We start from the raw sequence: 17,577 nt of genomic DNA, 5'->3' as shown, positions 1-17,577 counted from the left end.
AGGACGCTCTTCACTAACAAACCAAACAAACAAAAAGTTCAGCTCAGACTAAAGGGATTCTTTTTTTTTTTTAAACCGGAAAGTGGTTAAGTTATGGTGCGCAGTATTCTTACTTTGGGCCTAAGAACGATGCCTGTGGTTTAAGTGTGTTGTGTATACTTGCATATGCATCACTGATTGGGTACAAGCATCCTTATGACAGTACTTCCTTGAAAACACGCTTTGTTTAACTAAAAGCTTTGGCATTAATGACCGGAATGTCGTAATTTAATAGTGCTGTCAAAATTCTTTTTTTTTTTTAAACAAGTTACCTGTCAAGCAAAGGACTACAGTTTGGCATTCCAAATCCATGAGTTTCTTGCCAGTAGGTCACTGTAATGATTGCACAGTAAGACTCTTTCATACACTATTAGAGTGCTGAGACAATTTTTTTTGGTGTTTTTTTGGGTATAGAGTGGAGAGAGGCAGGTTGAGGCTATAATTTCCTAATGACTTTATGTTTTAAAATGTTTCTTATTGGGTGGGGATGGGGGAGTGATGAATTGGGAGATTGGGATTGACATGTATACACTAATGTGTATAAAATGGATGACTAATAAGAACCTGCTGTGTAAAAAAATAAAATTCAAAAAAAATGTTTCTTATTAAAATATATTTACGTATTTGTTGAAATCCAGCTGGCCTATTGATTTTTTATGCTTAATACCTGTTTTTTCATCTATTATTGGATTTGAAAATAGTGAAAACTACTACCAGGGCTTTATTTAGAAGGCAAGAATTTTTTTTTTTCAACTTCGTCACTACAAACGGCTAAGGGAGCCTTCTCTTTTTTGGCATTGGTGAGGGTAAGGTTGATGAAGTTGATGCTTTAGCTTATTAGAGATTTGGGTCATTATTTTAAAGCCCGGGGTTACACAGTGTTTAACTATAGCGTCAGTCTCTATCTTAAATTCACGTTAATTCTTTGTCCTGAGCAGGTCTCAGTATCCCTAAGTTGTTTTTTTTTTTAATTGTAGAAAATATTAAGGTAGAAATTATACACAATTCAATACTTTGATGTCACCTAAGAATAAAACACAGACATCAAAGTTTTATAACATGTAGCAAAGAATAATGTGAAAGATTTTTAGATTTTAGGAACAGTAATACAGAGTCCTTTCCATTCTGGCCTTAGGCTGTACCGTTTCATTGTTTTACATTCCCGAGATCCTCTATTCCTGTGACCTTTAGCTGTAGCCTCAACTTTATGGGGGGGCAGTTATTTTTAAGGACGGATAAATAATGTGATTTTCAGCCTTTACTTTACCTATGACACATGTATTTAACCATATACGAGGAATTCCGAGGAAGAATCAAAACACAGGAAACTTCTTTTCAGAATTCATGAAGTGTTAGCCTTTACTCCCTTGGTTGTCTATAACTTGAACACTGACATTCCAGGTTGTTCTTACTTTCAGAGTACATCCAAGCCATCATGATGATGGAGGAATCTGTGCAACACGTTGTCATGACAGCCATCCAGGAGGTATGTTGGACCTTTGTGCTTACAGTTTGTGAGAAGTTAAAGGAGCAAACATGAGTTTGTGTAATTGAAGTAGAAATTTTAAAAAGAGATTCTCCTACTCATTTTTTGAGAATTTTTTTCTTCGCACTTATGCTATAGCTTGTCTCATTTTTATTTAAACGTTAAATGTTTATCTTGGAATTATAGATATTCCATAACAATTCCTAATTTTTTTAAATGCTTTACTGAATTAGGAATAGTAGACTAATTCCTGAAGCCATTATGAATAATATCTATCTTAAACTAGCAGTCTGCCTCACACTTAAGTATTGGTTTCTTATTTGGAAGGAAATGGGTCTTCAACTCCAGCCAGACTCAAGGCAATTTCTAGATGAATATTTATTTGAAACTGTAAGAGGGGAAAAATGTTTTTTTCCTCTATCCTTTCAAGTTTTTAGCTGAAGCCTCTGTTAAAAACAAACAAAAAACAGATTAACAATAGAAGAGCATACAAATGTATTTAAATTTTACACAACACAGGAGGCTTCATAAAGAAATGAAGATCAAAGAAGTGTTTGTTTTTCTTTAAAATTACTTTATTTATTTATTTTTGGCCGTGTTGGGTCCTTGTTGCTGTGTGTGGGCTTTCTCTAGTTGCGGCGAGCGGGGGCTACTCTTCCTTGTAGTGCGCGGGCTTCTTATTGCAGTGGCTTCTCTTGTTGCGGAGCACTGGGTCTAGGTGCGTGGGCTTCAGTAGTTGCGGCACGCGGGCTCAGTAGTTGTGGCTCGCGGGCTCTAGAGCGCAGGGTCGGTAGTTGTGGCACATGGGCTTAGTTGCTCCGCGGCATGTGGGATCTTCCTGGACCAGGGATCAAACCCGTGTCCCCTGCATTGGCAGGCAGATTCTCAACCACTGCGCCCCCAGGGAAGCCCAAAGAGGTGGTTCAACCTGAGTGTTTTGATGCTGGATTTGGTGAAGAGTGGAAAGTCTCGTGGAAAAATGTGATAGGGCGAAAAACGGCAAGTCCTGTTTGTTCAGATTCCTTCTGCATCCCTCTGACTTTGGAGATACGGATACTCCTTTCCTCTGAGCATAGGGAGGGTGCCTCTCACGTGAGGGACTTAAGACCTGCTTCAGAGGAAGGTCAGAAAATCTTTCCTGTCCCGGCTGTTTCTCAAATTCCTTCAGCTTGAAACATTCAACATGCCAAGCTGCCATATTTGGGGGCAGCATGTCCTGAACTCCATCAGGTGTCAGACATAGAACTATAAGAGTGAAAGTGATCTTAAGATGGGAGAATTTTTTAATCATAGAAGTAATGGAAGAAACCTTTAAGGGAACTAAAATAGTATAGAATGTAAGTAACTAACAGAAAAAAATGCAACAGACAAACATGAAAAATGCTAAATGCAAATTAAGATAAAGTGTTTCCTTTTTTATTTTACTTTTTTTTTGCGGTACGCGGGCCTCTTACTGTTGTGGCCTCTCCTGTTGCGGAGCACAGGCTCCAGACGTGCAGGCTCAGCGGCCATGGCTCACGGGCCTAGCCGCTCTGTGACATGTGGGATCTTCCCGGACCGGGGCACAAACCTGTGTCCCCTGCATCAGCAGGTGGACTCTCAACCACTGTGCCACCAGGGAAGCCCTATTTTACTTTTTTTTATTTTTTATTAAAAAAATTTTTTTAAACATCTTTATTGGAATATAATTGCTTTACATTGCTGTGTTAGTTTCTGCTGTATAACAAAGTGAGTCAGTTCTATGTATACATGTATCCCCATATCTCCTCCCTCTTGTTTCTCCCTCCCACCCCCGCTTCCTATCCCCCCTGCAGGTGGTCACAAAGCACCGAGCTGATCTCCCTGTGCTATGAAGCATTTCCTTTTAAATCCGACCAACTGACTATGAATCCAGCAGTTCCCACTACCTCCTCAGATTTGATTATTTGCTGGAATGACTCATAGAACAGTGACGGTTTATTACAGCAAAAGGATACGAATCAGAACCAGCCCCCCACCCCCCGAAATGGAGTTCTGGGAGGGTCCCAAACTCAGTCTCTGTTGTCCCCTCCCCATGGAATCAAGACATGTCACCCTCCCAGCACATTACTGTGTGACAACACACAGAGAGAACTGCCAACCGGGGAAGCTCACCCGAGCTTTCATGTCCAGCATTTTGTTGGGGTTTCATTTTATAGGTGTGATTGGTTGGATCATTGGCCACAAGGTTGAACTAAATTTCCAGCCCCTGTCTCCTCCCCAGAGGCCAGGCTGGTATCAAGTGGCTCAAAGCCCCAACCGTCCCATATGCGGTTGGTTTTCTTGGCATCACCAGCCCCCAACCAGAGTCATCTCCTAGCTTAAACTATCTAGGGACCCACCATGAATAACAAAGACACTCAGCAGAGAAATCCAGAGATTTAGCGGCCGCCTCCCAGTCACTGGGGGCAAAGGATCAGCCAAATTCACTATCATACAGGACATTTCAACAAAGCAGAGCTTTTAGGAGAGGATCTGTTTGTCAGTCAGTGCTGATGGTAGCAGGGTAAACTAACAAAATGATGGTCACCCAAGCAAGATATGAGTTTAATTTGCTCTCAAGTGGTCATGGGTTGGCTCCGTAGGCATCAGGGGCGCAGCTTTCTTGCCTCTTGTTGTCTGCCATCCCTAATATGTGATTCCCACCCTGTGGTCAGCCGTGGCTGTTTGGCTTCCAGCCCTCACATTCACATTCCGGCCAGCAGGCAGGGCTGAAGGAAGGTTCTCCACTTCCTCTTAGTAAACTTCCAGGAATTCTCACTCCTGTTATCCAGCTGTTACTCACATTGCCACACAGGGAAGCTGGGGAATGTGGTCTTTTTTCCAGGTGGTCATGGACCCAGCCAAGATGTGAGGATTCTGTTACTAAGCAAAGACAGGAAAAACAATAAGGGGGCCACTAACTGTTCTGCCTTACTGTAATTGATCCTGTAATTTCACTTTTAGGAATTTATTCTGAGGAAATCTGAAATAGAGAGCTGGATGGTGATAATCGTACTGGCAAGCGTTTATCTACACCTACTCTGTGCTGATGGTGCTGGTACTCACTAACGCAGTACATTTTATGTGCATATTCATTTTGTTTATTTAGTAAATACTTATCGAGCACCTAGAATGCAGTGGGAGCTATAGGAGGCCTTCAGGATACAACTGCGGAAAAGATAGACGTGGCCTCTTGTCTCACAAAGTGTGATCTAAAGGGAAGAATGGACAAGCGAGCAATTCAAATACATCCAAAGCATTCAGAATGAAAAGTGCCGTGATGGGGAAGAGATAGTAGGACCTCAAAGGAGTGTGTCCCTCAGCGTGGGGATGTTGGGGAAGGGTTCTCAGAGAATGCATGTCTCGTCTGAGCACTGGAGGAGGAGGAGAGGTCAGGAAGGGCACGCGCTTGCAGTCCAGGAGGCAGCCGCATGGCGCGGGGGGTGTGGGTGCTGGAGGCAAGGCAAGAGCCGTAAGGCCAGGAGGATGCCGAGCAGCTTTGTGGAAAGAGCTGGAATTTTGGAAACCAGTGAACTGCTTTTTAAGGAGAAAATACACTGAAGTCTGTATTTGAGAAAATCCAGGCAGTGAGAAGAATGGATCGGAGGAAAACAAGACTAGAAAAAGGGAGAGCAGTTGAGACCTTAGTAATTATCTGGTGAGGAACGTTGGAAGCCTGAACTAGGTTATGGTGGCTGGGTGGAGAGATGTGGACAGATTTGAACATTGTCAGAGCTTTACTTAATAGGCTTGGTGACTGATTGGGCCGTGGAGGAGGACGGGGTGGCTGGATAGAACTATGGAATTGAAGAAGGGCTTTTGTAAGGTGATTGTCTGTATGTCTTTATTCAGGTGCAGCTGACTTTGATTTTTTTTTTCTGTTGTGGTAAAATACACATAACATAAAATTTACCATTTTCAAGATTATTTTGTAGCATGTATCAATATTTAGTTCCTTTTCGTGGCTGAATGGTATTCCATGGTGTGGGTGTGCCACATTTTGTTTATCCATTCATCATTTGATGGACGTTTGAGTTGTTTCCACCTTTTCGGTATTGTGAGTAGTGCTGCTGTGAACCTGAGTGTACGGGGTTGTTTTGAACACCTGTTTTTATTTTATTTTTTTAATAAATTTATTTATTTGTTTGTTTGTTTATATATTTTTGGCTGTGTTGGGTCTTCGTTGCTGCGCGCGGGCTTTCTCTAGTTGCGGTGAGCGGGGGTTACTCTTCGTTGTGGTGCTCCAGCTTCTCATTGCGGTGGCTTCCCTTGTTGCGGAGCACAGGCTCTAGGTGCGCGGCTTCCGTAGTTGTGGCACGTGGGCTCAGTAGTTGTGGCACACAGGTTTAGTTGCTCTGCGGCATGTGGGATCTTCCCGGACCAGGGCTCAAACCCGTGTCCCCTGCATTGGCAGGTGGATTCTTAACCACTGCACCACCAGGGAAGTCCGAACACCTGTTTTTAATTCTTTTGGGTATATACCCAGAAATTGAATTTCTGGGTCACATGGTAATTCTGTGTTTAACTTTTTGAGGAAGTGCCAGCACAGGTGTGTTTTCCACCAGTGCTGCACCATTTTACATTCCCACCAGCAATGTGCTAAGAATTCTAATTTCTCGCCCTCATTGTCAACCCTTGTTATTGTCCATCTTCTTGATATTAGCCATCCTAGTGTATGTGAAGTGTTTTCTAATTGTGGCTTATTTGTATTTCCTTAAAGGCTAATGATGTTGAGCATCTTTTCATATGTTTGTTGGGCATTTGTGTATTATCTTCTTTGGAGAAATGTGATTGGTAATCAAGTAAATGATAGTCTTTTAATTCTTTAAATGCTAATAGGAAGAAGCCACAGGAAAGAGCAAGATAGAGGTTGAGATAACAAGAGAGAGGATGATAACTAGTACAGGGTCTCTGAGAAGCTGGGAAGAGACAGGGTTGAGAGTGTATTACAACAAGATTGAAGAAGGAAAGGATGGGTATGAATGCTGCCAATTTTGTAGGTTAAGGTACAGGAAATTGGGGAATTTCTTATCTGGAGGCAAGGTTTTCTGATAAGAGTAGTGGGGAGTTGGTGAGGTTTGAGAAGTAGGAAAGGTTTGGAATAATCTCTAAAGGGAATAAATAGACTGCTGATTGGGGAAGCATAGCTGCACTTTGGGGGCAACTTTGAAGGCCCAGCTGAGATTGGAAACTATATATTATATTTTATGGTTTAAAAAATATTTACTCTCTCAGTACTTAGCAGTCAGGATATATGGCCAGAAGAGATAGGCAGCTGGATTGGTCTTGGATTGAGATTTTGCCCCGGAGAAGGTATTAAGGTAAGGGAATTGATTATATTGACAAAGTCATCACAATAATAGACCATGAAGTCTAGGCCAGAAAGAGAAGGTAACTGATTAAACAGATGATGAACTGCATAACTTAAAGTACGGAGTGAGGAGATTTCCAAAAATAAGGTGACAATGTTGGCAGAAGAAAGAGGAGTAGGCTTTAGGCAGGCAGAACAGTAATGTTCACTGTGGAGTCTAAGCAAAGTGAGGAAGAACAAACGTAAGATGATGGGCTGTCAGTGAAAACCAGGGAGGAAGTCAGGAGGTATAGGACCTGGAAACCTCGTCAAGGTGGACATCCTAGCTGGGATTGACTGGGACGAGGCTGTGTTCAGGGGGTTTTATTCACAGGTGCTGCTGCGTTATGATAAGAACTAACATGTAACAATGGGGACTGGAAGAAAATACTTCTACTCCCTTCTACCCCCCCACACCCCCCAAATTAGATCCTTCCTCTCTGAGTGTCTGTCACAGCCCTCATCACCTGACACTGTATTTCTCTGTCTTACTTGAGCTGTGTGAAACCCATGGCACAGGTAGCTTCTTGAATAGTTCAGAATTATAGACGTGGTTATTTCTGGATGGTAGAATAATGGGTATTTTCTCTTTGTATTTTTTCTGAATTTTATCTTCTCTACGTTGGGTGTTATTTTTTTAATTGGAAGAAAAATCTTTTGAACATCTTTTTATTAATATTCTTACAATAAAAGCATAAAAAATTGAAGCCAGTATTCTTTTACTCTTTCTGAGATTTTTTTTCCCTCCTAAGGTTCTAAGGGACCTTCACTCTTCTCATGACATTAATATAGAGCAGTGGTTCTCAAACTTCAGTGTGTGGTGCTGGGCCCTAACCCTAGAGTCTCTGATTCAGTAAATCTGGGCAGGGACCCAAGAATTAGCATTTCTGACAAGTTCCTAGGCAATGCTGGTGTCGTTGGTTTGGTGTTGTTGGTTTGGGGACTTCTCAATCAGTGTTGAGAACCACTGATGCAGAGAAGAAGGTAGCATAACATTTCAGTTCTTTAGACAGTGGGATGAAGGCTGAAATTACAAGATCTCTCAATAGTCTGTCCCCACATTTCTAACTGTCCCTCTCTTTTGTCCTTCAGAGAGAGCATAAGAAGGAAACAGGAGAAAATTGGGACATTTGAGTCTGCCCCTGACATTTGTCACAGTCAGAATTTTATCCCTTCTCCCCAAACCCTCACACACCCTCTGGATCTTCTCTGTGTGCAACACAAGGGTGAGAGAGGCTGAGACCTAGATTCGTGTGTATGTGCGTGTCATCACTGAACATTAGCGGTTAATTTGGGCTGATATTGATGTGACCCACGTTTATTCTTCAGAAAGAGTTACTTAGTGTTACTATTTTTTTTACTGAAAAGTCAATATTTTAAATATTTAGCCACATTTTAACTTAAAGACTTGTCTTTTTAGTGGTAAGAATAAGTAATACTTGAGTCTCATGACTGGCCCTGCTGTGAAAATGCATACCAGAATTACACATGTGATTTTAAGTGAAGGCTAATCCTGCAGCAAAACAAAGCTCCAGGCTGAAGAGCTTCAATGTATAGGAAAGTGTTCCTTTTACATTTGTGATTTCATTGTAATTTTTATAATTCTATGGCAGCTGGGTGTTCATGTTTGTTGTTGTAAGTGTATTACATAGAATGTCACTTTTTTCTCGTGGTTGTAATCATTTAAATCTTAATTTCAGCTGATGAGTAAAGAGTCTCCTGTCTCTGCTGGGAATGATGCCTATGTTGACCTTGATCGCCAGGTACCTGATCTTGCATTGTTTTCATCCATGCAGAGATTAAAGGGTGAACTTTAGATATTAATGAAAAGGATGTTTCAGTTGAAATTGCTTATGAAATATATTGGTATAATTCTTTATTTTTTACCTAAAATTCAAGAACTTAAGCCACTTTACTAATGGATATTACACACGTGTAATTAAATTTGTAATTAACATATTATTGCACAACCCACTTTAAAATAAATTAACCTCTTTAACTTACTATATAATTCATGTTTTCTAGTCATGGTTTTTCTTTTTCCATTAGTGATATCTTTCTGTATGCCACGTTTAACACAATAGATGCAGTCCTGGAAAATGGCATGCATTTAATCCTGTGATTTACTTATAATACAAAAGATATCTTACCTGTTATTTCATGTTATTCTTCAATTGAAGAAGTCTCCTCTACCCTTCATCTTTGTGAAGAAGTGAACTGTCTGGTTTTCACTGACAGCCCATCATCTCACGTTCGTCCTTCCTCACTTTCCTTAGACTCTACGGTGAACACTACTGTTCTGCCTGCCTAAAGCCTACTCCTCTTTCTTCTGCCAACATCGTCATCTTATTTTTGGAAATCTCCCCACTTCATACTTTAGCTTATGCAGTTCATCATCTGTTTAATCAGTTACCTCCTCTTTCTGGCCTAGACTTCATGGTCTATTATTGTGATGATTTTGTCAATATAATCGATTCTCTTACCTTAATACCTTCTCCTGGGCAAAATCTCAATCCAAGAGCAATCCAGCTGCCTATCTCTTCTGGCCATATATCCTGACTGCTAAGTACTGAGAGAGTAAATATTTTTTAAACCATACAACACTTGTGTTGAAATACATTAGCTATTTATTTTAACAATCGAACCCCTGTTCCTCTAGCACATATATATTTTACCAAGGTGAGATTTCTTAGTTATTACAGAATCAACATTACCAAGAACCAAGTAGCCCTAGGAGATGTATAAGAAAACCTGATATGAGGAAAGAACCAATTTCCAAGTACAGAAAAGGCAAGACTCAGGCCTAAAAGATGTCTGCAGTTGGAAGAAACCCTTCTTTTGACTCGTGCGGAAGGGTTCTTGATTTCTCCCTGCCCCACAGAAAGAACAGGGGGAGGCGTTTTAGTTTTGTATTGTACATGTGCGATCATTAGTTGTTGCCACGTCATATTGCGATGTTCACTGTAGCTCTTTGCTTCTACCCAGCTGAAGAAAACTTCAGAGGAACTGAATGAAGCTTTGTCAGCCAAGGAAGAAATTGCTCAAAGGTGCCATGAGTTGGATCTGCAGGTAAGAGATCTGGTTTTGCACCACCTGTTTGCAGCACGGCTCTGCGTCCCACCATGTGCCCTGGGTCCCACGTGTGGTACAGTTTGGCTGTAATACAGCCCTAGTTCGAGAAGAAAAAGGAAACAGAGCCTGGAAAAAGAGTGCAGATTGAACAAAGGTCAGAGTTTTCCTTCCTTCTCACAGCCCCATCAAATTCATAATAAATGAACTTAAAATGGGATAAGCCCACAAGAAAAGAAGAGAAAGAGGAGAGAGATCGGCTCACAGGAGGACTGGGGGAGATTTTTTAAAGCCCTGATTTGTAGCGTTTTCCAATTTCTACGGTATGAACACTGTCACAGCGACAAATTCCAGGTTGTTAATGTTAACAGTCGGCTCACCAGACTCCCGAATATTTAGCAAGCGGCTTGGTTATAGCCAGCAACAGCACACCACTGCTCATCATCAACCTCAGAAGGCCAAAAGGCAGTTGGATAAAGTGCCAAACGGCCTAAAAGGAGTAAAGCATGCAGTGGCCCAGAACACCTATAAAGGGGGAGGGAGCTGCTGTAGCTGAACCCCAGAGAAGTCCCCATGCTTGGTGGAAGGCTGCAGCGAGGTGTAATGGGGTCTTCTGTAGGAGAGCTCAGCCCCATTGCCTGTCACCCACTGCAGATACCCTGACCTGTAGCTGGTTTCCCAATCGGAGGGTTCTCTTCTAAAGAAGTTAAGCAAACAGAAGTACAGGAGGTTAGACCAAGTATTAGTATTGCAGGGTAAGGCCCTTTTCATTTTGACCTTTCTGGATTCTCTAATTTACAAAAAACCGATTCTTACATGTGAGGAAAATCTGCGTAACAAAAAAGAGAAGGGTCAAGATAAACAGGAAACTAGCCCTAGAGGAAGTGGAGAAATTGGGGTAGTAGAGGAGATTTTTCTTTTTAATACCTTCGTGAAAGTGGTGAAGATATTGCAGCTATAAAATAAGGACAAGGGCTTCCCTGGTGGCGCAGTGGTTGAGAGTCCGCCTGCCGATGCAGGGGATGTGGGTTCATGCCCTGGTCCGGGAGGATCCCACGTGCCGCGGAGCGGCTGGGCCCGTGAGCCATGGCCGCTGAGCCTGCGCATCCGGAGCCTGTGCTCCGCAACGGGAGAGGCTGCAGCGGTGAGGGGCCTGCATACAGCAGAAAAAAAAAAGGACAAGATGCTATTTTAAAAAGAAAATACCAGAGATCAAGAAACACTAAAAATAGAATTGTCAAAATAAAAAACTTCAATAGAACAGTTAAAAATAAAGTTGAAGAAATCTCTCCTAAATTAAAAGACAGAAAATAAGAAATAAAATTGTTTGTCTGGGATTTACCTCAAAATCAGGGAGGAGGGGGGAGTGGATGGAAGTCCAGATGGGTGCATAATTGGCCATGTTTTGATACTTGTTAAAGCTGGGTAGTAGGTACACAGGGTTCGTGATATTTTATACTAGAAGCATTTTACCTTGAAAGGCGTAAGAGTTGGTCATTGCTTTGGATGCGGATAAGAAGAAGTGTGATTAGAGCACACTTTCTGGGTTATGTAGTAAATAATATTTACCTAGTCATAATGTTAAGTGCCGTTAATTGCTTTTCAGATTCTAAAATTCAGCTATACACAAATGCAGCATTTTACAGTAATGATAAATAAGAGTTGGTTGTTTTTATGAGTAGGATATAAATATTCTCTTTGACGGTGTAACGTTCAAGTTGTACACTGGGATTGGCAGACTGCAGTCGGCCCTCTGTCTCGTGAGTAAAGTGGTAGCGCAGGCAGGCTTGTTCCTTGATGTGCTGTCTCTGGTGCTTTCACGCTGCAGAGACAGGGTTGAGGACTCACCACGAAACCTGTGGCTCTGAAAGGCTCAGCTGTTCACTGCCCTATTCCTTACAGAAGAGTTTACCAGTCCCTGGTGTGAACAGATCGCAGAGCAAGTGGCGGGGCTACAGAGAGGTTATGAGGAGATTGGTGGCAGCGCCATGACACACTCAGCCCTGCAGAAAGCAGTCGTAACACAGGCGTGCTGATGTGACCTCTGAGGTAGCGATGTGAATGTCACTGGCCTTCAGCATCTAGCCCTGCCTGTGGAGAAGCAGTGTTGTGAAAGTAAAGATGCGGCTGCTGGAGGTGAGCCGGAGAAGCAGGGCGAGGCAGGGCGGTGAGGGCCCGGCGGGGCCCCCGTGTTCTCGTCTCACCACGAGGGAGCACAGGCAGTACACGGCCGGCCGCTTCTCGCCATCCAGTCTCAGCTCCAGATCACGTGGTTTATCTGTCATGAAATATTCACTGGGCACTTAGGTGTGCCCAGTACTAACCTCAGCCTCCCTGGGAAGCTCCTCGGTCACCAGCCTACAGTCGTCCTCCAGCCTCTCCTCTTAGTCTTTTTCCTTTTTTAATAAATTTATTTATTTATTTATTTTTAGCTGTGTTGGGTCTTCGTTTCTGTGCGAGGGCTTTCTCCAGTTGTGGTGAGTGGGGGCCACTCTTCATCGCGGTGCGTGGGCCTCTCACTGTCGCAGCCTCTCCTCTTGCGGAGCGCAGGCTCAGTAGTTGTGGCTCATGGGCTTAGTTGCTCTGCGGCATGTGGGATCTTCCCAGACCAGGGCTCAAACCCGTGTCCCCTGTATTGGCAGGCAGATTCTCAACCACTGCGCCACCAGGGAAGCCCCTCCTCTTAGTCTTGCTTTAACCCTCTGCAGAGCACTTTCACTCTAGGTCTTGCATGTATTTATTAGTTTATTTTCTTGCTTAATATGATTTGTTCTTGTTTATATATTTACTATGATGATTTGTTTAGAATATGTAACACATAAGAATAAGAACTGTCTCTGCTTTTTCCATCGTGGTATCCCTTGCACCTAGAAAATTGCAGCAGTGCCTAGCATGTGGTAGACCCATGATGAGTAGCTGAGTGAGCGAATGAGTGGGCACGTGATGGAGTGAAACAAGTCAATGAGTAGTTGTTCAAAATTGCAGAGGTGGCCAATGAAAGGAGCAGGAATAGTGCCATAACTATTTGTGGAAATGGGGGATGCCGCAAGTGGCTCTAATTTCACATGTCAGAGGAGACAAGTCACTAGATAATGTGTAAGGTTGATAAATCAAGAAATAGTGGGTATAACATGTTATTGAGAGATGTCAAGTCACAGCCAAAAACAATAAAATTAGGAACATTAAAACTAGTTGTCGGGCTTCCCTGGTGGCGCAGTGGTTGAGAGTCCGCCTGCCGATGCAGGGGACACGGGTTCGTGCCCCGGTCCGGAAGGTCCCACATGCCGTGGAGCGGCTGGGCCTGTGAGCCATGGCCGCTGAGCCTGCGCGTCCGGAGCCTGTGCTTCGCAGCGGGAGAGGCCACAACAGTGAGAGGCCCGCCTACCGCCAAAAAAAGAAAAACAAACCTAGTTGTCTCTTGGAAGTAGAAAAACTCAATGGGAAACTGTAGCTTTCCATGATAAGCCCCTTTGCTCTATTTGCTATTTTTTTCTTGAATTGTGTTTATGTATTATTTTTAATTAGTCTCCTTGTTGACTGAAAAAAATGCACAACGTGAGAGTTGTGAGTTAAGGTTTCTTTGGGGAAAGATGAGGACAATAGCCCAGGAGACAGCATCTCAGCTCTGAGGAACTGCTCCAAAGTGGTTGGGTGGAGGTCAGTATGTATGTGGTTTAGGTGAAGGGGGTGCGTGCAGTGAAGCACACGTTCTGGCAGAAGGTGGCTGCCAGTCACGAGGAACAGATGTCACCATTCATGATTTTAGTGCTTTTCTAGATATGAGAAGATGCAAGAACTGGGCTCATAAGATCTTCTCCTCAAAATCTCTAACTATCTGAAGGCCTGTTCTGCCAGTTTTCCCAGAGCACGGGGGGCCTCGTTCCTGATCTCTTCCTGAACTCCTTTCAGGGGGCGTTACAGGTCAGCGGCTGCAGCAGCTCATGATTTAGTCCTTGTCGAGGCAGATGGCAAGTACCAATTTGTAGTTGACACCTTTTTCTGTGTATGTGAAAAGGATTTCTGCCAAATATATTGAATTAAAATACTTTAGCAACATTTGCTAGTCTCATTAAGTCTGGTATTAAGGTGTTGCATTATGCACTCAGCCTTCATATAAACTGACCACATACCAGGCTATAAAGCAATTCCCAATAAAATTCAAAGAATCTGTGTCTTTAGATCATGCTTTCTGACCAAAGTGCAATTTAAGAGAGAAATTATTAACAAAGAAATGAGCTTTTAAATTTTAAAGCCTTAAATATTTATTTTAAAAAGAATGAAAGAGCAGAAATGAATGAAATAGACCAGTGGCACGGAATTGAGCTACTACTCTACTCTGAGAAAAGACTTGTGCGTTTATGGAAATCTGACAAGTTAGAGAGCTGGCATTTCAGACTCGTTCATTTATTCAGCAAACATTGAGCACCCACTCCAGACCATCCACTGTTCTAGCTGCTGTCAATACAGTGAAGATAGGGGAAAACACAGAAATGGATAAAGCATCCCTGCCCCCAAGGTGCTTGCATGCGATAAAGAAGACAGACAGTGAACAGGATAAGAATACAGTCTGTTGCATGCTGCTGATAAGTATTCTAGAGAAAGGGGGAGTTGCGGGGGCGAGGGGATGGGGTGGGAGGAGCTAGTTCTGAGTGGGTTGTCAGCAAAGGCCGCCAGGGAGGCAGCAAGTTAGTAAATCCTACAGGGTGGATAAGCGGCCTCCCAGGCTTCCTGCGAGGCTCATCCAGGCTCAGCGCACAGGCCTGACGCGGGGCAGCTGGCGTCTCTGGGAGCACGAAGGTGAGGGCAGCAGGAGTGAAGCCTGGGGAGAGGAGTCTGTCTGCAGGGGCCTGACAGGCCTTGGTACAGGCTGAGTAAATAAATGGGAAGTCGTTGGAGGCTTGTGAGCAAAGACTCCTGTGATCCGAGTTTTATTTTAATGGATTATGGCGGCTGCTGGGTGGAGGTGAGGGCCAACTCAAGGAGACTAATTCAGAGGCCTTCGCAATAATCAGGCAAAAAATTAGGTTGGCTTAAATCAGAATTGAGAGGCGGTTAGAAGTGGTTGAAATCCGTCTGAAAGCGGAGCCGCTGATGTTTGCTGAAAGAGTGGGCGTGGGTGTGAGGACGAGATGGGACGGATCCTGCCAGAGCAAGTGGAAGGACAGAGTTAGCATCGCTGAGATGGGGAAGACAGTGGGAGGGCGGGGTGGGGTGTGGGGGAGCGGGGCAGGGTGTGGGGGAATGAGAGTCCCACCTGGACAGGTTAAATTCAGACGCCTAGTGGACGTCCAGGTGGACGTGATACCCAGTGCAGGGTTCCAGGCTGGAAATAGAAACATGCAAGCTGTCAGTGAATAAATGGTGTTGACAGCCCAGAAGCTGGAAGCCATCAGTGTATTTAGAAAGGAAAAGCCATGCGTGTGCCAGAGGCAGGGAGATGAAGAGGGCTTGACTGGAGTAAAGAGGAGGCACACAGATCAGGAGAGGGAGGTGTCCTGGGAGCCACAGAAGCCAAGGTCGGCTGATCCTGAGGATGGTGGGGCAATAGCCCAACTGGAACAAGTTCCAGAGAAAATGGGGGTGGAGAGGGAGAATCAGAAATGGCAGGCGACTTCTGTTGTTACAGTTTTTTGAGATGTAGTTGACATACAACAAACTGCTCATCTTTAAAGTGTACAGTTCTGATGCATGTTGACATGTATAAACGTGCGAAACCATCACCACAATCAGGATAGTGAGTTCTCATGACTCTCTGTAATCCTCTTCCAGTCCCGGCTCTGCTTTCTGTCACTGTAAATTAGCTTGTATCTTCTAGAATTGCATATGAAAGGAGTCATACACAGTGTACTCTTTTTCTGCCTGGCTTCTTTCATTATTTTGAGATTCATTCATGTTATCGGTATTAATAGTTAATTCTTTTGTATTGTCAAATAGTATTCTGTTGTATGGATGTGCTGCAATTTATTTATCCATTCACCTACTGGTCAACATTTGTTTTTCTGTATTACAAATGAAGCTGCTATAAACATTCTACGTCTCTGTGTGGACATATGCTTTTAGTTCTCTTTGGTAAATAAATACCTAAGTGTAAAATGTCTGGGTTATGTGGTAGTTGCATGTTTAATTTTTTTAGGAAAATGCGAACCGGTTTTTCACAGCCTGTGGAACATTTCACGTGCTAAACAGGTTTGTGAAGCTCCCCTCTGTTTTCATCTTTACCAACACTTGGTACAGCCAGTCTCTCTGATTTTTGGCATTCTAGTGGGAGTAAGTGTATGGATATAACATTGTGGTTTCAATTTGCATTTCCTTAATGACTAGTCATGAGTATCTTTTTGTGTGCTTAGTTGCCATTACATATCTTCTTTGGTGAATTACCTTTTCAAATGTAAAATAAAGAATGAATTCTTGCTTACTTTTATGTACTGCTCTGCCTGTGCAATATTCCAAAATAATGTCAGTGTTTTAAGTGGAGGTTGCTTGTACTTCTTTAAAAACAGGCTTTATTTCTTAATGGTAATTCACAAGTGGTTATGCGGATTCCAGTGTAACTGGAGAAAATAACCACTGTCTTCCTATATTCTAACAGGTTGCAGCATTGCAAGAGGAGAAAAGTAGTCTGTTGGCAGAGAATCAGGTATTAATGGAAAGGCTGAATCAGTCTGATTCTATAGAAGATCCTAACAGTCCAGCAGGAAGAAGGCATCTGCAGCTCCAGACTCAGTTAGAACAGCTCCAAGAAGAAACATTCAGGTAAGGGACAGCTCACTCAGATCTCATTTTTTTAGATTTGGTAATGTCTTTTTTTATATATATAAATTTATTCTATTTATTTTTGGCTGGGTTGGGTCTTCATTGCTGTGTGCGGGCTTTCTCTAGTTGCGGCGAGCGGGGGCTACTCTTTGTTGCGGTGCACAGGGTAATGTCTTTTAAAGTTAAGAATATAGTGTTAGGACTTTCAGGTAACTGCAGGCCAAGGAGGCTGTGCAATTAGCCACTTTCCAAAAGTCTTCCCACACGACATGAAATAACTGCTCATTTAGGAAAATCTATCACTGCTCACCCTCAGTATGACTTGCAGACAGAATGCCCCAACTGAACAATAACTGTGAGTGAAAGGAAGGAAGCAAACACCAGCCCACCTCCATCCTGCCAGGCACTCTGAGGCAAGTAAAGGCAGACAGAGAAAAAAATCAGAGACAGAGGAAGAACTAGCGAAGGGGCCTGAGGGTGAGTTGGAGCAGTCGCTGGAAAGATTAAATTCACTCAAAATCAGAAATTACTTTAAAACAAAAAAGGAAATTAGATCACAAACTGCAGGGATAGGAATTCAAAGTAAGTGTATCTTCTTAAAGGGCCAGATGCCAAAAAAATACACAGGCATGGAATTTAGAGATTGGTGCCCTTTCCAGTGCACAGTTTAAAGAAACACAAAATAAAGGCCAGGTGCGTGGGTTATAGAGACAAGCCTATTTAAAGGGCGAGCTGATGTAAAGGGGCAGTCTTCCAGACACATCTTCTGGGAGAGGAAAAGGCCAAAAAGAAGGAAGAGGGTCCACTGGCGATTGGATGGTGAAAGGGAAAAGAAGAAAAGGAAAAATTTGGTGTCCTGCAAGACACAATAGAACCCCAA

The 17,577-nt window shown here is 43.0% G+C and overlaps 1 protein-coding gene across 1 annotated transcript in view; it reads left to right on the top strand.

Moving 5' to 3' along the window:
• The window catches only part of HOOK3 (hook microtubule tethering protein 3), a 96,849-nt gene that overhangs the window by 34,623 nt on the left and 44,649 nt on the right, over nucleotides 1-17,577 (top strand). The window contains exons 6-9 of the mRNA XM_007455462.1: nucleotides 1,458-1,525; nucleotides 8,576-8,638; nucleotides 9,861-9,944; nucleotides 16,534-16,697. Coding sequence (XP_007455524.1) covers nucleotides 1,458-1,525; nucleotides 8,576-8,638; nucleotides 9,861-9,944; nucleotides 16,534-16,697 — 379 coding nt within the window. The remainder of the gene's footprint in view (nucleotides 1-1,457; nucleotides 1,526-8,575; nucleotides 8,639-9,860; nucleotides 9,945-16,533; nucleotides 16,698-17,577) is intronic.

Source organism: Lipotes vexillifer, unplaced genomic scaffold, assembly GCF_000442215.2.
Source record: "Lipotes vexillifer unplaced genomic scaffold, Lipotes_vexillifer_v1.1 scaffold414, whole genome shotgun sequence".
NCBI classification, from domain to species: Eukaryota; Metazoa; Chordata; class Mammalia; order Artiodactyla; family Lipotidae; genus Lipotes; species Lipotes vexillifer.
The sequence above is the reverse complement of the archived record's forward strand: the minus strand, read 5'-3'. Positions and strand labels throughout refer to the sequence as shown.